The sequence below is a fragment of the Haliotis rufescens genome, unplaced genomic scaffold (assembly GCF_023055435.1).
Source record: "Haliotis rufescens isolate VD_foot unplaced genomic scaffold, xgHalRufe1.0.p SCAF_48, whole genome shotgun sequence".
Taxonomy (NCBI): domain Eukaryota; kingdom Metazoa; phylum Mollusca; class Gastropoda; order Lepetellida; family Haliotidae; genus Haliotis; species Haliotis rufescens.
Window position 1 is genome coordinate 2446192 of NW_025964201.1, and position 24728 is coordinate 2470919.

Below are 24728 nucleotides of genomic sequence, written 5' to 3' on the forward strand. Positions count from 1 at the left end.
CGTTATGAGGTCGTTTAAAACACGCTACAGGTCGTTTAAGACACGTTTAAGGATGTTAAAGACACGTTAAATGACATTTAAAGACACATTTGACGTCACTTTATACGTGATTATTCGACAAGTTAGATATAATGCACAAATATAATGATCCGTGTATTTAAAACTGTTAAAATGTGGAAAAACCTACTTGGTAACATTATATGATAACGAAGTGAAACTGCCTGTACAAAATATCATAGTTACTGTCGGTAAGGTATTCTATGAACTAAACGTGTTTTCACGGCAAGACGCACACTCTTGGCATTTCCTTTTAATTACGTTCCTGTCTCCAACGACTTTTTAAATCGATGAAGAGACACGTTGGCCCTGTTGTTTTCGACGGCGCATTTCGCTGTGCAGAGTTGCGTCTCCTAGACCAGAAAACTAAGATCGTGTCTTCGAATTCCAGCACCATACACATTAAAAGATGGTACTTTGTGTTACCCTGCCCGGCGCTCGGCAATAAGGGTCTAAAACTGGTCGACTCAGAGTCAATATACTGTGTCTGATTTGGGTATTCATGTTACACTGTAGTATGCTATCTCCGTTGGTTACCCCTATAAAATCGTCTTTATTCCGGACTAGTACAAGCAGTTAAACGCTTTTTAAGGCCGTTTTAGATGGGGTCACAAATGTAATAAAACGGTAAATTTTTACCTTGAGAAATGTGGCGTTTAGGCATATTCGCCTTTTAGTTAAAGTAACAAATACTATTCAAAAGGCGACAATGCGACAAAAGGTCAAAATGTCGCCTTGTCGGGCTTTAGCTCATGTTGACACTTTTTGCTTGTTTTCGTAAGAGCGACAATGCGACACTGTCCCTTCTAAGATTCCAAAACAGACGAACAGCGGTGGAGGGAGGTGACTTTGGGACTTTCAACACACCCCTATGCATGTTTGCGACTACTAGAGTAATAATGTGACTGGTCACGCAGAGTCTAGTTGACGGACGGGGCGAGGTTCTTGTAGCTCATCAAAGGCTGCAATGTTGTTATGGAGTAATCACAGAGTCCAGAGGTGCTTGATGTCGCTGAGCAGGCAACATATACACCGACGGATAAAGCCTAATGACCTGCTTGAATGACAGTCGTGCTGGGCAACACTATTAGTCAAACATATCGCACATACTTCCATTCTGTCGACTTTCAAAAGCAATGATCTGTCCAACAATTACCATTGATAGGTTTACTGATAATGTTCCTTGCGTACAATGTACATACAACAACACTACATGTTTCACCTCCTCTTACACCTCCTCTTACATTTCCATTTAATTAATTTATAATGCAGCTAATTATTCAAACATCGTCGTAACGTCATCTAGTGTGTCGAAAATGACCAATAAAGTGACGTCAAATGTGTCTTAAACGTCATTTAACGTGTCTTTAGCGACTTTTAACGTGTTTTAAAAGACGACTTCATCTGAAGGTAGATAGACTATCTTTATCTCATCCAAGTGATGAAGATACATTGATATCAGATCTTACTGTATTCTACAAATGTAGGGGATATATTGTATATACAGCGTCTGATTGAATTAACATCAAGGTTGACAGTACAGTTAAGGAATGTGTGGCTTTAGTGTTAATCTTTTCAATAGTTTCAATGAAGACCATCTGACGTCTGGACTTCACAGAGTGCTTTGAACGCATTGACACCTACACGGTATTCTGAGTATGTGTAGCGTGGTCTGACATCCTCTCAACCGGTGGACGGGACAGGCACAACCTTCCCAATCAGTTCCATCATTCTAAAAATACAATATGTTTCACAATACATGAACACTGTTGTGTATGTCCGGGTTTCCCATAGCGTGTCACTTTGTAACTTGCGTGTGCAGCTGGGGTACTTCATTTTAACTGTCACCGTCGAGCCGACCAATCTCTGACCTACACAATTGTTAGGCTCTGTAACCATGGAGTGCGTGTCTGTAGATATACCTATATATTTCAAACCCATCTTTCCATGTTAGTAGGAACTGGACATATTGAAGACAACTGCACCAGCCTAAACAACACAGCCACAGCAAAAATGAATACTGTTCTCGGCTTTCTCGCTCTTTGTTGTAAGTTTTTCTCATTTTGTTTATTTCTACAATGTGTTAGGGACGGACATTTTGTTTGAGACCAGATATGGATTCAGCAAAACCAGATATTTTGTTGATTAAAACTATGAGACTATACCTTTCATGTTCAAAATGACAACTTATTATATTTTTCAACATCAAACCAAGGTGTTTAAACCATTTTCTGAGACCATTTACTTTTTCGTTAAAATTCCCTAGCCCCAGAATATAGGTTTCTCACTATACATCGTAATGTACCCCTTTCATTTCTGTTAATGTTGATCGCAGGTTGAGAGCAAGACAAATTAGACAGTAATGATCATACTGTCATAGTGGAAACCATTTCTAAAGGTGTTGGTTTCAAAACTTAATGTATTCAGCAAACATTTGGGATATTCCCTCCAACCATAAGCCCCCTCCCAGCAGGAACTTTAATTCTCGTTACGTACCATGCAAAATATATGTAAATACCATTGACGGTGCGAGTCCACTTGTCCTCAATTTGGATGTCGGGTCTCGATGTTGGAAATCGTGGTGTTGTGATGTTGACTGTACATGATGGTCTTTGGGGAGGCAAGGTAGGAATGGCCGTCTGGAATACCATCACGGTGCCGCCTAAGCCATACAGTTGGACTTGGTGATGCCTCTCTCTTGCCTTGAGAACAGTTCAGACGTGAAGACGTCTGCTTCCATTCGAAACATGTTGGCGGCTGAATGCCTGTGCGTTACTTCTTCTGCCACTTGAAGATACCGCTGTTTTGAATCCTCTACACTGCAACCAGCAACTTCCCAATTTCAATATTTCTCCTCGCTGCTACGATACCGATGTGTCGAAACCTTGGCACTGCAACCGGTAACTACACACTTCCAATTTTCTCCTCGCTGCGACGATACCGGTGTGTCGAAACCTTGGCACTGGAACGATAAATACACACTTCCAATATTTCTCCTCGCTGCAACGATACTGGTGTGTCAAAACTATTGCACTTCAACAGGTAACTACACACTTGCAATATTTCTCGTCGCTGCAACGATACCGGTGTGTCGAAACCTTAGCACTTCAACCAGTAACTACACACTTCAAATATTTCTCCTCGCTGCAACAATACCGGTGTGCCGAAACCTTTACACTTCAACAGGTAACTACACACTTCCAATATTTCTCATCGCTGCGACGATACCAGTGTGTCGAAACCTTGGCACTTCAACCCATAACTACACACTTCCAATATTTCTCCTCGCTGCAACGATACCGGTGTGTCGAAACATTTGCACTGCAACCGGTAACTACACACTTCCAATATTTCTCGTCGCTGCGAAGATACCTGTGTGTCGAAGCCTTTGCACTTCAACCCGTAACTACAGACTTCCATTATTCCTCCTCACTGCAACAATACTGGTGTGTCGATACCTTGGCACTGCAACCGGTAACCACACACTTCCAATATTTCTCGTCGCTGCAACGATACCGGTGTGTCGAAATTTTGGCACTTCAACCCGTAACTACACACTTCCAATATTCCTCCTCGCTGCAACGATACCGGTGTGTCGAAACATTTGCACTGCAACCGGTAACTACACACTTCCAATATTTCTCGTCGCTGCGATGATACCAGTGTGTCGAAACATTGGCACTTGAACCGGTAACTACACACTTCCAATATTTCTCGTCGCTGCGATGATACCAGTGTGTCGAAACCTTGGCACTTCAACCCGTAAGTACTCACTTCCAATATTTCTCCTCGCTGCAATGATACCAGTGTGTCGAAACATTTGCCATGCAACCGGTAACTACACACTTCAAATATTTCTCCTCGCTGCAACGATACTGGTGTGTCGAAACCTTGGCACTGCAACCGGTAACTACACACTTCCAGTATTTCTCGTCGCTGCGACGATACCGGTGTGTCGAAACCTTGCCACTTCAACCAGTAACTACACACTTCCAATATTCCTCCTCACTGCAACAATACTGGTGTGTCGAAACCTTGGCACTGCAACCGGTAACTACACACTTCCAATATTTCTCGTCGCTGCGACGATACCGATGTGTCAAAACCTTTGCACTTCAACCCATAACTACTCACTTCCAATACTTCTACTCCCTGCAACGATACCAGTGTGTCGAAACCTTGGCACTGCAACCAGTAACTACACACTTCCAATGTTTCTCTTCGCTGCGACGATACCAGTGTGTCGAAACCTTTGCACTTCAACCCATAACTACACACTTCCAATATTTCTCCTCGCTGCAACAATACCGGTGTGTCAAAACCTTGGCACTTCAACCCATAACTACTCACTTCAAATACTTCTACTCGCTGCAACTATACTGGTGTGTTGAAACCTTGGCACTGCAACCGGTAACTACACACTTCCAGTATTTCTCGTCGCTGCGACGATACCGGTGTGTCGAAACCTTGGCACTTCAACCAGTAACTACACACTTCCAATATTCCTCCTCACTGCAACAATACTGGTGTGTCGAAACCTTGGCACTGCAACCGGTAACTACACACTTCCAATATTTCTCGTCGCTGCGACGATACCGATGTGTCAAAACCTTGGCACTTCAACCCATAACTACTCACTTCCAATACTTCTACTCGCTGCAACGATACCGGTGTGTCGAAACCTTGGCACTTCAACCCATAACTACTCACTTCCAATACTTCTACTCCCTGCAACGATACCAGTGTGTCGAAACCTTGGCACTGCAACCGGTAACTACACACTTCCAATGTTTCTCTTCGCTGCGACGATACCAGTGTGTCGAAACCTTGGCACTTCAACCCATAACTACTCACTTCAAATACTTCTACTCGCTGCAACTATACTGGTGTGTTGAAACCTTGGCACTGCAACCGGTAACTACACACTTCCAATATTTCTCCTCGCTGCAACGATTCCGGTGTGTCGAAACCTTGGCACTTCAAACCGTAACTACACACTTCCAATATTTCTCCTCACTGCAACAATACTGGTGTGTCGAAACCTCTACACTTCAACCCGTAACTACACACTTCCAATATTTCTCGTCACTGTAACGATACCAGTGTGTCGAAACCTTGGCACTTCAACCCGTAACTACAGACTTCCAATATTCCTCCTCACTGCAACAATACTGGTGTGTCGAAACCTTGGCACTGCAACAGGTAACTACACACTTCCAATATTTCTCCTCACTGCAACAATACCGGTGTGTCGAAACCTTGGCACTGCAACCCATAACTACACACTTCGAATATTTCTCGTCACTGCAACAATACTGGTGTGTCGAAACCTTGGCACTGCAACCGATAACTACACACTTCCAATATTTCTCGTCGCTGCGACGATACCAGTGTGTCGAAACCTTGGCACTTCAACCCGTAACTACAGACTTCCAATATTCCTCCTCACTGCAACAATACTGGTGTGTCGAAACCTTGGCACTGCAACCGGTAACTACACACTTCCAATATTTCTCCTCACTGCAACAATACCAGTGTGTCGAAACCTTGGCACTGCAACCCATAACTACACACTTCGAATATTTCTCGTCACTGCAACAATACTGGTGTGTCGAAACCTTGGCACTGCAACCGATAACTACACACTTCCAATATTTCTCGTCGCTGCGACGATACCAGTGTGTCGAAACCTTGGCACTTCAACCCATAACTACACACTTCCAATATTTCTCGTCACTGCAACAATACCGGTGTGTCAAAACCTTGGCACTGCAACCAGTAACTACACACTTCCAATATTTCTCGTTGCTGTGACGATACCGGTGTGTCGAAACCTTGGCACTTCAACCCATAACTACTCACTTCAAATACTTCTACTCGCTGCACGATACCGGTGTGTCGAAACCTTGGCACTTTAACCAGTATCACTCAGTTCCAATATTTCTCGTCGCTGCGACGATACCGGTGTGTCGAAACCTTGGCACTGCAACCGGTAACTACACACTTCCAATATTTCTCCTCGCTGCAACAATACCGGTGTGTCGAAACCTCTACACTTCAACCAGTAACTACACACTTCCAATATTTCTCGTCACTGTAAAGATACCAGTGTGTCGAAACCTTGGCACTTCAACCCGTAACTACAGACTTCCAATATTCCTCCTCACTGCAACAATACTGGTGTGTCGAAACCTTGGCACTGCAACAGGTAACTACACACTTCCAATATTTCTCCTCACTGCAACAATACCGATGTGTCGAAACCTTGGCACTGCAACCCATAACTACACACTTCGAATATTTCTCGTCACTGCAACAATACCAGTGTGTCGAAACCTTGGCACTGCAACCCATAACTACACACTTCCAATATTTCTCGTCGCTGCGACGATACCAGTGTGTCGAAACCTTGGCACTTCAACCCATAACTACACACTTCCAATATTTCTCGTCACTGCAACAATACCGGTGTGTCAAAACCTTGGCACTGCAACCAGTAACTACACACTTCCAATATTTCTCGTTGCTGTGACGATACCGGTGTGTCGAAACCTTGGCACTTCAACCCATAACTACTCACTTCAAATACTTCTAGTCGCTGCAACGATACTGGTGTGTCGAAACCTTGGCACTTTAACCAGTAACTACTCACTTCCAATATTTCTCGTCGCTGCGACGATACCGGTGTGTCGAAACCTTGGCACTTCAACCCATAACTACTCACTTCAAATACTTCTACTCGCTGCAACAATACCGGTGTGTCGAAACCTTGGCACTGCAACCCGTAACTACTCACTTCCAATATTCCTCCTCGCTGCGATGATACCGGTGTGTCGAAACCTTGGCACTGCAACCGGTAACTACACACTTCCAATATTTCTCCTCGCTGCAATGATACCGGTGTGTCGAAACATTGGCACTTCAACCAGTAACTACACACTTCCAATATTTCTCGTCACTGCAACGACACCGGGGTGTCGAAACCTCAACACTTCAACAGGTAACTACACACTTCCAATATTTCTACTCGCTGCCATGAGAAGTTTGAAGTTTCCAGGGAACAAATCTTGTTCATCTTGATTGTTTTGATGAACGCTGCTTGCGCCTGATTGTTTATCATTTATACATGTGAAATACTTAACAGCATGAACTCGCTGTCAGAAAAGAGTACCACTTGTGCATGCTATTGACATTCTCGCGTAGACCTGATAGCCTCCTCGCTCCATTAATACGTGTTACTCAAGGACAAGCCACGAATTGTTTTGATGTGTTTATCAACTAGATTTAATAATTGGGAAGAGAAATGAGATGACTTCACTCGTTAAATCTGCTTCAGGGGTTATTGTTGGGAAATACAAGGATTGCAAATAAATACGATTGTAATTGACTTTAAAAAGTCACCAAGCATGTGTGATGTTCATGACACGTGTCTATCTGTTGCAGGTTCAGTGGCGAGCGTGCATGCTGCCTGCAATATTCTTGCATGTTCACTGACAGGAAGTATCCTTGGGACAGAAGGATGCACGTATGTTTCTTCTTGCGTTAATTCAACATTCCACGCGTAACCCTCTTCTCCTATCACTCTCTTCACACGTACCATAATAGCCCACTCTAAGGTCATACATTTAGTCACTAGGCTGCCATACGTTCTGATGCTCCGTCCATATTGGGATTAGACCGCTGTACCTATTGACTTTCAATTCAGATAGGGAGTAGGCCAAAATACCTACTGACCTTTTATTAATGAGAAGGAGTAGGCCACTACACCTGATGACTTTCAATTCAGACAGGGAGTAGGCCACGATACCTACTTACTTTCAAACTGAAACCTTAAGTAACAACAACTGTTGGACGTAGGCTGCCCTGAAACAATGTGACTGTACAATAAAAAAGTTGTTATTCATACGGGATGTATGGTGAAGAAGTTGTTATTCATATGTGATGTATAGTGAACAGGTTGTTATCCATATGTGATGTATAGTGAATAAGTTGTTATCCATACGTGATGTATAGTGAAGAAGTTATTATCCATATGTGATGTCAAATGGAGAAGTTGATATCCAAACCTTTTTTTAAGTGAAGAAATTATTATCCATATGTGATGTATAGTGAAGACGTTGATATCCATATGTAACGTATAGTGAAGAAGTTGATATCCTTATGTGACGTATAGGGAAGAAGTTGATATCCATATGTGACGTATAGTGAAGAAGTTGATATCCATATGTGACGTATAGTGAAGAAGGTGTTATCCATATGTGATGTATAGTGAAGAAGTTGATATCCATATGTGACGTATAGTGAAGAAGTTGATATCCATATGTGACGTATAGTGAAGAAGCTGTTATCCATATGTGATGTATAGTGAAGAAGCTGTTATCCATATGTGATGTATAGTGAAGACGTTGATATCCATATGTGACGAATAGTGAAGAAGTTGTTATCCATACGTGATTTGTAGTGCAGAAGCTGTTCTCCATATGTGATGTGTAGTGAAGAAGCTGTCATCCATACGGACGTATAGTGAAGAAGGTGTTATACATATGTGATTTGTAGTGCAGAAGCTGTCATCCATACGTGACGTATAGTGAAGAAGGTGTTATCCATATGTGATTTGTAGTGCAGAAGCTGTTCTCCATATGTGATTTGTAGTGAAGACGTTGATATCCATATGTGATATGTAGCGAAGAAGCTGTTATCCATATGTGATGTAAAGTGAACAAGCTGTTATCCATATGTGATGTATAGTGAACAAGCTGTTATCCATACGTGATGTGTAGTGAAGAAGTTGTTATCCATATGTGATGTGTAGTAAAGAAGTTGTTATCCATATGTGATGTATAGTGAAGAAGTTGTTATCCATACGTGATGTGTAGTAAAGAAGTTGTTATCCATATGTGATATGTAGTGGAGAAGGTGTTATCCATATGTGATATATATTGAACAAGCTGTTATCCATATGTGACGTATAGTGAACAAGCTGTTATCCATATGTGATGTATATTGAAGAAGTTATTATCCATACATGATGTATAGTGAACAAGCTGTTATCCATACGTGATGTATAGTGAACAAGCTGTTATCCATATGTGATGTATATTGAAGAAGTTATTATCCGTATGTGATGTGTAGTGAAGAAGCTGTTAGCCATATGTGATGTGTAGTGAAGACGCTGTTAGCCATATGTGATGAAGTATGATGTATAGGAAAACGTAGTTACCCAAAATAATCCTTTTCGTGACCGATTTTTAATGACGTATTTTGCTTTAATTGTTTTCTTAAATTAATATATATAATCCTATGGTAATTGTCTGTTTTAATTATTAAATTTCATTTTGATCATTTTGTTCTTTTAACAATTAGAAATACGTTTTTCCACCAGGACTTATAATCTCTACAAGCTGTTATCCATATTTGACGTGTAGTGAAGAAGGTGTTATCCGTATGTGACGTATAGTGAAGAAGTTGTTATCCATACGTGATATGTAGTGAAGAAGGTGTTATCCACATGTGATGTATAGTGAACAAGCTGTTATCCATATGTGACGTATAGTGAAGAAGCTGTTATCCATACGTGATGTATAGTGAAGAAGTTATTATCCATATGTGATGTATCGTGAACAAGCTGTTATCCATATATGACGTATAGTGAACAAGCTGTTATCCATATATGACGTATAGTGAACAAGCTGTTATCCATACGTGATGTATAGTGAAGAAGGTGTTATCCATATGTGATGTATAGTGAACAAGCTGTTATCCATACGTGATGTATATTGAAGAAGTTATTATCCATATGTGATGTATATTGAAGAAGTTATTATCCATATGTGATGTTTAGTAAGAAGTTGTTATCCATATGTGATGTGTAGTGAAGAAGGTGTTATCCACATGTGATGTATAGTGAACAAGCTGTTATCCATATGTGACGTATAGTGAAGAAGCTGTTATCCATACGTGATGTATAGTGAAGAAGTTGTTATCCATATGTGATGTATAGTGAACAAGCTGTTATCCATACGTGATGTATAGTGAAGAAGGTGTTATCCATATGTGATGTATAGTGAACAAGCTGTTATCCATACGTGATGTATATTGAAGAAGTTATTATCCATATGTGATGTATATTGAAGAAGTTATTATCCATATGTGATGTTTAGTAAGAAGTTGTTATCCATATGTGATGTGTAGTGAAGAAGGTGTTATCCACATGTGATGTATAGTGAACAAGCTGTTATCCATATGTGACGTATAGTGAAGAAGCTGTTATCCATACGTGATGTATAGTGAAGAAGTTGTTATCCATATGTGATGTATAGTGAACAAGCTGTTATCCATACGTGATGTATAGTGAAGAAGGTGTTATCCATATGTGATGTATAGTGAACAAGCTGTTATCCATACGTGATGTATATTGAAGAAGTTATTATCCATATGTGATGTATATTGAAGAAGTTATTATCCATATGTGATGTTTAGTAAGAAGTTGTTATCCATATGTGATGTGTAGTGAAGAAGCTGTTAGCCATATGTGATGTGTAGTGAAGACGCTGTTAGCCATATATGATGTGTAGTAAAGAAGTATGATGTATAGGAAAACGTTGTTACCCAAAATAATCCTTTTCGTGACCGAGTTTTTAATAACGTATTTTGCTTTAATTGTTTTCTTAAATTAATATATATAATCCTATGGTAATTGTCTGTTTTAATTATTAAATTTCATTTTGATCATTTTGTTCTTTTAACAATTAGAAATACGTTTTTCCACCAGGACTTATAATCTCTACATCGAGTGTCTGAAAGACGAAGTGGGTGCTTGCACCAGCTCCCAGGTTGTGGAGAAAGCCAGCCTTGATGCCGCCATCACCAGTAACACTGTACTGATGAACGCCCTCCCATGTAAGTAGCAGTAGCAAACTGTATAAGTGATCAACTGATCCCCCGGGGCGTAGGGTGTGACGTACCCTGTGTGTGAGCCTATGTACATCTCACCTGACGGCTCGGGGTACATAGGCTCACACACAGGGTACATCACACCTGACGGCTCGGGGTAAATAGGCTCACACACAGGGTACATCACACCTGACGGCTCGGGGTACATAGGCTCACACACAGGGTACATCACACCTGACGGCTCGGGGTACATAGGCTCAAACACAGGGTACATCACACAATATGCCCCGACTGATCGTTTGATCAATTAATAATTGTGAAGAGAATTGAGATGTTTTACATTTGATTACTCTCGTTAAATCTGCTCCAGGGGTTATTGTTGGGAAATACAAGGATTGCAAATTAATACGATCGTAATTGACTTTAAAAAGTCAACAAGCATGAATGATGTTCATGACACGTGTCTAACTGTTGCAGGTCCAGCGGCGAGCGTGCCTGCTGCCTGCAATATTCTTGTATGTTCACTGACAGGAAGTATCCTTGGGACAGAAGGATGCGCGTATGTTTCTTTTTGCGTTCCTTCAACATTCCACGCAATACTTTCTTCTCCTATCACTCCCTTCACACTAGCAATAATAGCCCACTCTAAGGTCATACAGATAGCCACTAGGCTACCATACCTTCTGATGTTCCGTTAATATAGGGAGTAGGCCACGTTACCTTCTGACTTTCAGTTTATATAGAGAGTAGGCCACGTTACCTACTTCCTTCATGTTCAGATAGGGAGTATACCACGATACATACTGACCTTCATTTCAGACAGAAAGTAGGCCACGGTACTTACTTTCTTATAATTTAGATAGGAAGTAGGCCAAGATACCTACTGACTATAAATTCAGAGAAGGAGTAGGCCATGATACATACTGACCTTCATTTCAGACATCATTGTTTGTTCTTTTAACAATTAGAAATACGTTTTTCCACCAGGACTTATAATCTCTACATTGAGTGTCTGAAAGACGAAGTGGGTGCTTGCACCAGCTCCCAGGTTGTGGAGAAAGCCAGCCTTGATGCCGCCATCACCAGTAACACTGTACTGATGAACGCCCTCCCATGTAAGTAGCAGTAGCAAACTGTATAAGTGATCAACTGATCCCCCGGGGCGTAGGGTGTGACACGAGGCAGACGACGCAAACAAAACGAGATACTTCCCTTCACCCAATGTCTTCGGATAAACATCTGTTCGTTTCAAATGAAGGATACTTATTCGAGGCATGCAAGGCTAATTTCTAGCTATAATTTTAATGTAAGTTGAGATAATGCTTCATTGCTTTATTTGCTGATGGAAATGACAATAAGATCACTGGGAATCCGTGACGACATGCAGTGTCGACTGTATTGGTAGCAGTCGTCATAGGAAGGTCAATATAACAACTGAACCGAAGCTAAGTCTGATCTGTTTATTTGACAGGTTCCGCTGCCGGTGGAATCTATCTCTCCTTGACCTCTCTACTGATGCCTTTCATCGCCCTCTTCATGAAGCAGTAGACTCCAGCAGCCACTTCATGGAGCACTGGGCACTAACATGAAACTACATGAAGCAATAAACTCAGCAGACACTTCATGGAGCACTGGACACTAACATGAAACTACATGAAGCAATAAACTCAGCAGACACTTCATGGAGCACTGGACACTAACATGAAACTACATGAAGCAATAAACTCAGCAGACACTTCATGGAGCACTGGACACTAACATGAAACTACATGAAGCAATAAACTCAGCAGACACTTCATGGAGCACTGGGCACTAACATGAAACTACATGAAGCAATAAACTCAGCAGACACTTCATGGAGCACTGGACACTTACATGACACTACATGAAGCAATAAACTCCAGCAGACACTTCATGGAGCACTGGACACTAACATGAAACTACATGAAGCAATAAACTCCAGCAGACACTTCATGGAGCACTGGGCACTAACATGAAACTACATGAAGCAATAAACTCCAGCAGACACTTCATGGAGCACTGGACACTAACATGAAACTACATGAAGCAATAAACTCCAGCAGACACTTCATGGAGCACTGGACACTAACATGAAACTACATGAAGCAATAAACTCCAGCAGACACTTCATGGAGCACTGGGCACTAACATGAAACTACATGAAGCAATAAACTCAGCAGACACTTCATGGAGCACTGGGCACTAACATGAAACTACATGAAGCAATAAACTCAGCAGACACTTCATGGAGCACTGGGCACTAACACGAAACTACATGAAGCAATAAACTCAGCAGACACTTCATGGAGCACTGGACACTAACATGACACTACACTCCAACAGGCACTGTATCGAGCAGTAGACTCAAAGAGAAACTTCATGAAGCAATAGTAAATTTAAATGGGATACTTCATGAAGCAATAGTAAATTTTAATGGGATACTTCATGAAGCAATAGCAGACTCCAACAGACTCTTCAAGGAGAAGAAAACTCCATCATACACTACATGAAGCACTAGGCTCAAGCAGACACTTCATGGGGCAGTAGACTCCAACAGACACTACACGAAGCCCTAGACTCCAACAAACACTTCAAGAGGAGAAGAAGGCTCGATCAGACGCTACATGAAGCACTATGCTCCAGAGGACACTTCATGGGGCAGTAGACTCCAACAGACACTACACGAAGCACTAGACTCCAACAGACACTTCATTGAGAAGTACACTCCAACAGACACGACACGAACATGTAGACTCCAGCAGACACTACATGAAGCAGTACACTCCAGCCGACAATTCATGAAGCAGTACACTCCAACAGACACTACACGAAACCCTAGACTCCAGCAGACACTGCATGACACACTATACTCCAGTAGACACTGCATGAAGCCCTAGACTCCAACAGACACTACACTAAACCCTAGACTCTAACAGACACTACACGAAGCCCTAGACTCCAACAGATACTGCATCAAGCACTAGAATCCAACAGACAATATACGAAGCACTAGACTCCAACATACACTACACGAAGCCCTAGACTCCAACAGATACTACACCAAACACTAGACTCCAACAGACACTACACGAAGCCCTAGACTCCAACAGACACTTCAAGAGGAGAAGAAGGCTCGATCAGACGCTACATGAAGCACTATGCTCCAGAAGACACTTCATGGGGCAGTAGACTCCAACAGACACTACACGAAGCACTAGACTCCAACAGACACTTCATTGAGAAGTACACTCCAACAGACACGACACGAACATGTAGACTCCAGCAGACACTACATGAAGCAGTACACTCCAGCCGACACTTCATGAAGCAGTACACTCCATCAGACACTACACGAAACCCTAGACTCCAGCAGACACTGCATGACGCACTATACTCCAGTAGACACTGCATGAAGCCCTAGACTCCAACAGACACTACACTAAACCCTAGACTCTAACAGACACTACACGAAGCCCTAGACTCCAACAGATACTGCATCAAGCACTAGAATCCAACAGACAATATACGAAGCACTAGACTCCAACATACACTACACGAAGCCCTAGACTCCAACAGATACTACACCAAACACTAGACTCCAACAGACACTACACGAAGCCCTAGACACTAAAAGATACTACATCAAGCACTAGACTCCAACAGACAATATACCAAGCACTAGACTCCAACAGACACTACATCAAGTTATATACCAATTCTGAAATACTATCATGGTGTAATATCTATATTAGGTTTTATATTATAATTAGATCCACAGCAAGTGCTTATATAAGTTATCATGGTGTAACATTAATGCAAATTTTCATATAGTTACAGAACAGAAGGTAAAATATATTAGGATCCAGGAAAAATGCAGAAGTTTCAGTTATTGCTTCTAGAAAGATACTAGCCTAAGCTAACAAGAACCCATCTCCACATAGTTTTATAGATTGCCTGAACTTTTTTATTTAAGTATATCTGCTCTGCTCTCGCCTATATCAGAATAGCATTGAGCAAATACTTCAATTTAGACTCATTAAGGTTTAGCCTCCATACAAGCTCGTCGATTGTGATATCATAATCTCTTTCCAAGCACCCAGTAGATATATCAACAAGATAAGTGCCAGTCCAACAGGATTAAGTATTCCCTTCTGTCAAGCCATTTATTAACCGTAGGGCAAAACCCCATTGTGTATCAACAACCAATAATATTCCTTTTATTATTCTAAACCAAGGAGACCTCTCACCCACGGCGCAAAGGGTTGTACCGACTCTTTGTGGCACCCTCAGCCATATTTAAGATATTGTTCATTGTTCAGTGTAATTAGTCTCTTGTGACTCCGGCTCTTTGCTGACTTATTTTCAACATCAGACACAGAACCATAATAACACTCTTCTTTCAGAAAATAAACGGAATAACCCGATATCATTTGCTTGTACTTGACCTGTATATGTTTAGCAATAAAAAAGGAAATATGTCCCAAAAGCTTTTTTTGTGTATTTCCAAAGACATTTAAACAATTCAGATTGAGTGAGTGAGTATGGTTATACGCCGCTTTAGCAATATTCCAGCAATATCAGTAGTAGATATTTAAGATGTAATCATCCACACATCCACATTTGATGACGTCACAAGTGCACCTAGTAACCTCACGTGACTGATGACGTCACATAACCTTGACCTTGTGGGGGGGGGGGGGGGGGGGGGGGGGGGGGGTCAGCAGTACACACATCCATGACTCGTTCCACCTCAACCGACTCATGGAAGCTCTTTGGGAAAAGAATACCCAAAACAGAAGTCTTTTTTTCTCAAATCGTTATCATTTATACCGTAGTGATAACTTGCATTGTGAATTTGAGTCTAAACCAAACCAATTCCAACATGTGGACCGCATTGCTCAGTTCACATACTACCTAACCCAAAAATCAAATCTAAAAAAGAGCCACCCTTAACCCGCATGTGTCATATTGATAAACAAGCCAGTGGTTTTAATTTCATTAAAGCAGAACGTTTTAGACACACAGAACAAGTTAAATATTTTTTTCCCTGCTGTTGAGATGGACGACTGATTCCCTCCCCAGCACAGTTGAAAGGAAACACTTGTGTAAACACGACTGTTGTGAAAGGAAATACTTGAAAAACAAATGTGTTTCTGAGACCGTCTCTAGTTATCGTTACTCGAGACCTACTGTAATTTGAATACACCTGGTTTTTTTACCCTATAAATAACAGTGTTGTGACCCAAAATACTGCATTTGGTCTCTCTTGGTTCATGAATGAACATTGTGTTTATTCTCCATACCACAGAACTTTTTGGTCTCAATTTGGGAGAGATATATTTTCTGTGTGAAGGTAAGAGTTTAATTTTTTTATTAATAGACCATATCTTTTTAAAAATGTATTTTAATAATACGTTTTATGTTATTACAAGTATTTCATATCATTGTTTCAACTTTTTTTTAAACCCATTATCTGAGGATGTATTATAATTGTGAAATCATCATGTTGTCTTCATTAGTCTACAGACATACCAATCTATTTTTTTAATTTTTTATTATTTATTTCAGAAAGATAAAAAGTATTCCAAGAACATTGTTTGCTAGACTTTATGTTAAAAAAAATAATGTCTACCCCATTTACAACACCTGTGTATGCATGTGAGGTTTGTCAAAAATCCTACAGCAACAAACAGAACATTGTTAGACATCAGAGAAATTGTGGCCCAGCTTCCAAACATTTTCAACCGTAGTGATAGCTTACAAAGGCACATTAAAAGTCAACACAAAGATCCACAACCATCTACTTCTACTTCTACCTTTACTTTTACTTGTCATACATGTTCGACCACTTTCCCATCTGTGAAAGATCTCACTAAACACAGGAGAAAAACCCATTCAAATCAACAAAGTGGTGGAGGGGCGGCAGCTAAACGTAGGAAAACTAATGTAGATAATCAACAGTCATGTTCCAGACAGGCAATAAATGAAAATGTCAGGGAATTTGATTTTATTCCTCAGGGCCAAGAGGGAAATGATCCCTACTATTATTTTGTGAAAATTCAACCTGACATGATTCATCACTTGAAAACAGAAATTGAAACAAAACATAGTATGAAGTGGGGACTTTGTACCCAATTTAGATTCAGCAAAACAAACTCTGATGGTCTGACTACATTTAGTGAGCCTTACTTTAGACCCAAAATGTCTCCAGCCACACAAGCTGATGATTTGGATGGGCTGTACACTGAAGTCATAAATACAATCATGAAACTAATGGACAATTACGAAGGAGATAGTTCAAACTTAAACTTTGAAACTGTGTTGAGCGTGAAATTATCCGTAGTTAAATTTCAACCCTTTCGCAGAAGTTCATATCTTCCCCTCCCCCCTTCGTTAGAGAAAAAGCGCTGCCTGTTAGACATTAAAAATGTGGACGACAACCTCTGTTTTGCCTATTGCGTTTTGGCTCATCTGTTCCCCGTTCAGTCTCAAATGGTCAGAGAACAAGTGAGTCACTACAAGGACAAACTACACGAGTTAGATTTGAAAGGGTGTGCAAAATTTGAAAAAACAAACAATGTAAGTATCAATGTCTATGGTTTTGACGAAGATGAGAACCAACAGCATGTCATCTTTCCTTTACGAATCAGTTCAGTAACTTCCGAAGTACCCAAAGAGCGTCACATCGATCTCCTCCTGTTAACTCAAGAAGTAGAGGAGGAAGACGAACCCCCGCTGTCTCATTATGTTCTGATCTCAAGTTTGCCAGCTTTGATCAGAAAAACTGGAGATAGTAACAACAAATTCATTTGTCGAAAATGTTTGTGGACTTTCACTACTGAAGACAGACTACAAAGGCATACCCCCTACTGTTATCACAAAGCAGAGCGAATTAAAATGCCTGAACCAAACAAAGCTTTTCAAACATTTGGGTTGGGCCACTATGCCAAAACAGTCAAAGTCCCCTTTGTGATCTACTGCGATTTTGAATCCGTGTTGTCACCTTTAGAACATAACGAGACATCAGGGAGGCGAGGAAGTCACCACGTCCATGAGCACATTCCCTGCGGTTAGTTATCAAATTGTATGTCGGGAACCCGACATGTACACATTTCCATTGAGAACCTATAGCGGGGAACAGGCTTCAGAGCATTTCATGACGCACCTTTTGGAGGATTACGATCAAATCGTGGACATCTTAAATCATCCCGTGCCCATGACATTAACAGATGAGGAAAAGTTAGCTTTAGTTTCGGAAACCCATTGCTATCTTTGCGGGGAGAAAGTACAGCAGAATGAGCGACACATCGATCACGATCATTTGACGGGTCGAGTCAGGGGTCTTTGTCACAATTACTGCAACTACAACGAAGCCAAATTTGTCAATGTCATTTGTGACAATGCTTTGAGGTATGACAATCATTTGATTCTTCAAGCAGCAGAACTGTTTGCCGATCGAAAGTTGACGTGCATAGGTCAAAATTCGGAACACTTCATCATGTTTCAAATAGATCAATTTCGTTTCTTGGACAGTTTCAAATTTTTAAACACCAGCTTACAAAGTTTGGCCAACAATTTGAGAAGCAAAGGAGAAGAAGAATTTGTCTATTTCGCAAAGAACTTTCCCGAACATGTGGCATTGCTTGTGCAGCTGGTTGGTTCAGGCAATGCTTGTGCAGCTGGTTGGTTCAGGCAATACTTGTGCTGCTAATTGGTTCAGGCAATGCTTGTGCAACTGGATGGTTCAGGCAATGCTTGTGCTGCTGGTTGGTTCAGGCAATGCTTGTGCAGCTGGTTGGTTCAGGCAATACTTGTGCTGCTGGTTGGTTCAGGCAATGCTTGTGCAACTGGATGGTATAGGCAATACTTGTGCTGCTGGTTGGTTCAGGCAATGCTTGTGCAACTGGATGGTTCAGGCAATACTTGTGCTGCTGGTTGGTTCAGGCAATGCTTGTGCTGCTGGTTGGTTCAGGCAAAACTTGTGCAGCTGGTTGGTTCAGGCAATGCTTGTGCTGCTGGTTAGTTCAGGCAATGCTTGTGCTACTGGTTGGTTCAGGCAATGCTTGTGCTGCTGGTTGGTTCAGGCAATGCTTGTGCTGCTGGTTCGTTCAGGCAATGCTTGTGCTGCTGGTTCGTTCAGGCAATGCTTGTGCTGCTGGTTGGTTCAGGCAATGCTTGTGCAATTGGTTCGTTCAGGCAATGCTTGTGCTGCTGGTTGGTTCAGGCAATGCTTGTGCTACTGGTTGGTTCAGGCAATGCTTGTGCTGCTGGTTGGTTCAGGCAATGCTTGTGCTGCTGGTTGGTTCAGGCAATGCTTGTGGTACTGGTTGGTTCAGGCAATGCTTGTGCTGCTGGTTGGTTCAGGCAATGCTTGTGCTGCTGGTTGGTTCAGGCAAAACTTGTGCAGCTGGTTGGTTCAGGCAATGCTTGTGCTGCTGGTTAGTTCAGGCAATGCTTGTGCTACTGGTTGGTTCAGGCAATGCTTGTGCTGCTGGTTGGTTCAGGCAATGCTTGTGCTGCTGGTTCGTTCAGGCAATGCTTGTGCTGCTGGTTCGTTCAGGCAATGCTTGTGCTGCTGGTTCGTTCAGGCAATGCTTGTGCTGCTGGTTCGTTCAAGCAATGCTTGTACAGCTGGTTGGTTCAGGCAATGCTTGTGCTGCTGGTTGGTTCAGGCAATGCTTGTGCTACTTGTTCGTTCAGGCAATGCTTGTGCTGCTGGTTCGTTCAGGCAATGCTTGTGCAACTGGTTGGTTCAGGCAATGCTTGTGCTGCTGGTTCGTTCAGGCAATGCTTGTGCAACTGGTTGGTTCAGGCAATGCTTGTGCAACTGGTTCGTTCAGGCAATGCTTGTGCTGCTGGTTGGTTCAGGCAATGCTTGTGCTGCTGGTTGGTTCAGGCAATGCTTGTGGTACTGGTTGGTTCAGGCAATGCTTGTGCTGCTGGTTGGTTCAGGCAATGCTTGTGCTACTGATTGGTTCAGGCAATGCTTGTACAGCTGGTTGGTTCAGGCAATGCTTGTGCTGCTGATTGGTTCAGGCAATGCTTGTGCTGCTGGTTGGTTCAGGCAATGCTTGTGCTACTGGTTGGTTCAGGCAATGCTTGTGCTGCTGGTTGGTTCAGGCAAGGCTTGTGCTACTGATTGGTTCAGGCAATGCTTGTGCAACTGGTTGGTTCAGGCAATGCTTGTGCTACTAGTTGGTTCAGGCAATGCTTGTGCAGCTGGTTGGTTCAGGCAATGCTTGTGCTGCTGGTTGGTTCAGGCAATGCTTGTGCTGCTGGTTGGTTCAGGCAATGCTTGTGCTGCTGGCTGGTTCAGCTTCTGTCTTGCGAACCATTATGTCCCGGATGTGTTCCCTCAGGTTGAGAAATGGACTCACGATGAGCCACGGATGGACGCGTTTGAGTTGGAGGCCTCTGTTACCTGCCTAGAATGGTTGTCGTCCATGTAGACGGGTGGTTAAGGGGGAATACCCCAGTCTGTCACACTCAACAGGAAACTGTTCCCACCCGTCCAGGGAATCTTCCTCCATGTCTTCGGCTTGCAGCTACGTGTCATTGTACACCAAACTAAACGGTTTCTGCGAAGACAGTCTGGCAGTTTTGGATGCTTGATTACCCTCCTTGATCTCAAACCTGCTGATTCTCAATGTCCTCGATGACAAGGGATCCAGTTCTCCTCCAGACAGCTGCTTGTGGCTTGTCTCCTAACGAAACAGAGCATGCTTGCTGACGTCACATGAGACCGTCCAGACCTAGGACGTTCCTTTACCACATTAATTTGTTCATATCCGAGCTGACGACGAACAGCTTTGAAGGACATTCTACATAAATCATGGCTATTATTCAACACATTTCGCCATGAGACAATCTGCTACGAATCATTTTGAACAAGAATTACGTCAAATGTTCGGAATAATTTCAAATAGTGCTAAATTTAGCTTTGATTGATAGATCGTTTATGCCCGTAATTAGCGCTCCAGAAGCTCTACCAATCTTAGTATGCTTAACTGATTTTACCAATTATTTTCGCGGTCGCTCGACATTGATTCACAATTTTTCAGGGGGCGCTTAACCTTGTTCCTAGAGTATGTATACAAGTATATGTTGTGGGTACCTGACTCGGAGCCTGGCCCGTGTGACGGTCATCAGGCGGTATGTGTCCACTGTATAGGATCTGTGTTGATAACCGATGGCCTTGACCACATCCGGCATGGCGGTCATATCAACACCTGGTTAGAACAAGCTAATGTAGTATCCATACACCTGGGAAACACACATCACTTTATACCACGGCGACACACGTTTGCTGTTGTGAGATGTAAGGTACCCATGGTCGTTGAAAGTCCGAGTGTATCCATTACCCATGATTCTCTTCATGTTCATTTTATCAAAGTAGACTGATCTGCTGAAACATTTCCTACATATTCTTACTAAACGTGATATTTGTAATACATTGAATAACCTAGTCGAAACAAGGAATTATTCTGAAAGGTTGAGTAATGCTGTGTTGAAATGACATGTTTGGAATTTATAGTGAGATCATTGTTTCCATGGTAACACTTACACACAAATATGATCCTAGCTGACCAGTCCAGCACGTCGGGTTGTCGCAGCAGCGTTTCCAGTCGTGCCGTTTGTGTCGTAAAGACGCTGACGAGAGGGCCGAGGTGAACAGGGTACTGGGGAAACAAACATCAACACAATTTATAAATTCAACGATTCGTCAAATTCTATTTGCATTATTTTACAATATAGTTTTTGAATGAGTCACGCGTTAGTATCTCGGATTATAAAAACATCTTCAGGAGAAACCCTGAGAAGACCACGTGCTTGTATAAGAAAAATAGGTCAGCATAATTTCCATTTATAGCAACTTACAACCATATAGATTGTTGAGTCCTTCCTATACAAGTTCTATTAACGAGCCTCATATAGTCTGTACTGCATGTATGGTGAGTAGGCAGTCTGTACTACATGTATGGTGAGTAGGCAGTCTGTACTACATGTATGGTGAGTAGGCAGTCTGTAATACATGTATGGTGAGTTGGTAGTCTGTACTACATGTATGGTGAGTAGGCAGTCTGTACTACATGTATGGTGAGTAGGCAGTCTGTACTACATGTATGGTGAGTTGGTAGTTTGTACTACATGTATGGTGAGTAGGTAGTCTGTACTACATGTATGGTGAGTAGGCAGTCTGTACTACATGTATGGTGAGTAGGCAGTCTGTATTACATGTATGGTGAGTAGGCAGTCTGTACTACATGTATGGTGAGTAGGTAGTTTGTACTACATGTATGGTGTGTAGGCAGTCTGTGCTACATGCATGGTGAGTAGGCAGTCTGTACTACATGTATGATGAGAAGGTAGTCTGTACTACATGTATGGTGAGTTGGTAGTCTGTACTACATGTATGGTGAGTAGGCAGTCTCCATTTCATGTATGGTGAGTAGGTTCTCTGTATTACATGTATTGTGAGTAGGTACTCTGTATTACATGTATGGTGAGTAGGTTCTCTGTATTACATGTATGGTGAGTAGGAACTCTGTTTTACATGTATGGTGAGTAGGTTGTTTGTACTACATGTATGGTGAGTAGGCAGTCTGCATTACAAGTGTGGTGAGTAGGTACTCTGTATTACATGTATGGTGAGTAGGTTGTTTGTACTACATGTATGGTGAGTAGGCAGTCTGTATTATATGTATGGTGAGTAGGCAGTCTGTATTACATGTATGGTGAGTAGGTAGTCTGTTCTACATGTATGGTGAGTAGGCAGTCTGTACTACATGTATGGTAGAGAGTCTGTACTACATGCATGGTGAGTTGGTAGTCTGTACTACATGTATGGTGAGTAGGCAGTCTGTATTACATGTATGGTGAGTTGGTAGTCTGTACTACATGTTTGGTGAGTAGGCAGTCTGTATTACATGCATGGTGAGTAGGCAGTCTGTATTACATGTATGGTGAGTTGGTAGTCTGTACTACATGTATGGCGAGTAGGCAGTCTGTATTACATGTATGGTGAGTAGGTAGTCTGTACTACATGTATGGTGAGTAGGTAGTCTGTACTACATGTATGGCGAGTAGGCAGTCTGTATTAAATGTATTGTGAGTTGGTAGTCTGTACTACATGTATGGTGAGTAGGTAGTCTGTATTACATGTATGGCGAGTAGGCAGTCTGTATTACATGCATGGTGAGTTGGTAGTCTGTACTACATGTATGGTGAGTAGGCAGTCTGTATTACATGTATGGTGAGTTGGTAGTCTGTACTACATGTATGGTGAGTAGGCAGTCTGTATTACATGCATGGTGAGTAGGCAGTCTGTATTACATGTATGGTGAGTTGGTAGTCTGTACTACATGTATGGCGAGTAGGCAGTCTGTATTACATGTATGGTGAGTTGGTAGTCTGTACTACATGTATGTAGAGTAGGTAGTCTGTACTACATGTATGGCGAGTAGGCAGTCTGTATTAAATGTATTGTGAGTTGGTAGTCTGTACTACATGTATGGTGAGTAGGTAGTCTGTATTACATGTATGGTAGGCAGCCTGTATTACATGTATAGTAGGCAGTTTGTAAGTGTAATTAGCATGTAGCCTGTTCACCTTGGCTGTGGCAGCATTGACCCGTGCAACCACTGCTGTGTAGTCCGGCCAGCGGTCCACTATGACGTCATAATCAGTAATTACGGAGCAGAGCTTTGATTTTATCTCACCTCGAATCTAATAAATAACAGAAAAAATAGTTGAATGTTGAACAGTCCTGTACATTGAAATCATATCACCACATATTCCTAGGTTCTGGCTGGGTCTACCAGCTGTCGATTTCATTTACCTGAAATGTTTTCTTTTCGTGTCCTAAACTAGTGATGGATGGAAACAAGCTAGAAGGGTGCGTTTGTATATTCTGCACAAACTGACCGTATATGAGCTGAAATTTGACATTTTCATTAACAGGTAGGGCAAAGATTGCCCAATCACCAATACTTCACATGTTTTCATATACGGTTAGGGCAACTGTTGGTGTGACATATTACACAATCACCAATACTTCACGGGTTTTCATATACGGGTAGGGCAACTGTTGAACGTGACATATTGCACAATCATCAATGCTTATGGAGCATTGACGATACATAAATATCCCCTGCTGTTAAACTGAATATTGACATTGTCAACACAAAGATAACATTCCCGTTTATGAGACGTCCCCTAGGCTATCAGGCTCAATGAGGTACTGTCGCAGGCATACAGTTACGCCAGCACTATTGTTGTATGGGATGTACACATTGCAGGACGAGGCAAGACTCGAGTGTGTACCTACATGGATAGCTCTATCGTCATTCTGCAGAGTTGACAGAAGCTCTGGCAGTAGATCCGTGGACAGGGCGACCGCCATTACTAACTCCAGCAGGTGGCCTACATAGGTTGAAGTAGGTCACGTGTCCAGCCTGAACATTGTTACGTCAGCTTGCCTACATATCATACAGAATATATACAGTATATGTCGCGCATCGTGATACTGATTAAGTGAGTGATTTTACGCCGCTTTTAGCATTAAACATACATATATGCATACACACACACATACACACACAGACACACACAAACATACACACACATATATACACACACATAAACACACAAACACACACATACACACACACGCATACACACACATACACAAACATACAAACACATATACGAACACACATACACACACACACACACATACACACAAAGAGACCAACACA

General features: G+C 41.9%; 2 protein-coding genes across 2 annotated transcripts; one reads left to right on the plus strand and one right to left on the minus strand.

The window, feature by feature from the left end:
• The first annotated feature begins 1998 nt into the window (after nucleotides 1–1998).
• On the plus strand, nucleotides 1999–15457 carry LOC124112369. Its single transcript, XM_046472446.2, has 6 exons — nucleotides 1999–2104; nucleotides 7501–7582; nucleotides 10829–10956; nucleotides 11428–11509; nucleotides 11938–12065; nucleotides 12422–15457. The coding sequence occupies exons 1-6, from the start codon at nucleotides 2005–2007 to the stop codon at nucleotides 12496–12498; spliced, it is 597 nt and encodes a 198-aa protein (XP_046328402.2). The 5' UTR covers nucleotides 1999–2004; the 3' UTR covers nucleotides 12499–15457.
• Nucleotides 15458–18337: 2880 nt separating this feature from the next.
• On the minus strand, nucleotides 18338–24391 carry LOC124112356. Its single transcript, XM_046472428.2, has 4 exons — nucleotides 24299–24391; nucleotides 23581–23697; nucleotides 21536–21650; nucleotides 18338–21200 (listed from the first exon to the last, which is right to left on the minus strand). The coding sequence occupies exons 1-4, from the start codon at nucleotides 24371–24373 to the stop codon at nucleotides 21052–21054; spliced, it is 456 nt and encodes a 151-aa protein (XP_046328384.2). The 5' UTR covers nucleotides 24374–24391; the 3' UTR covers nucleotides 18338–21051.
• Between the last annotated feature and the right edge of the window lie 337 nt (nucleotides 24392–24728).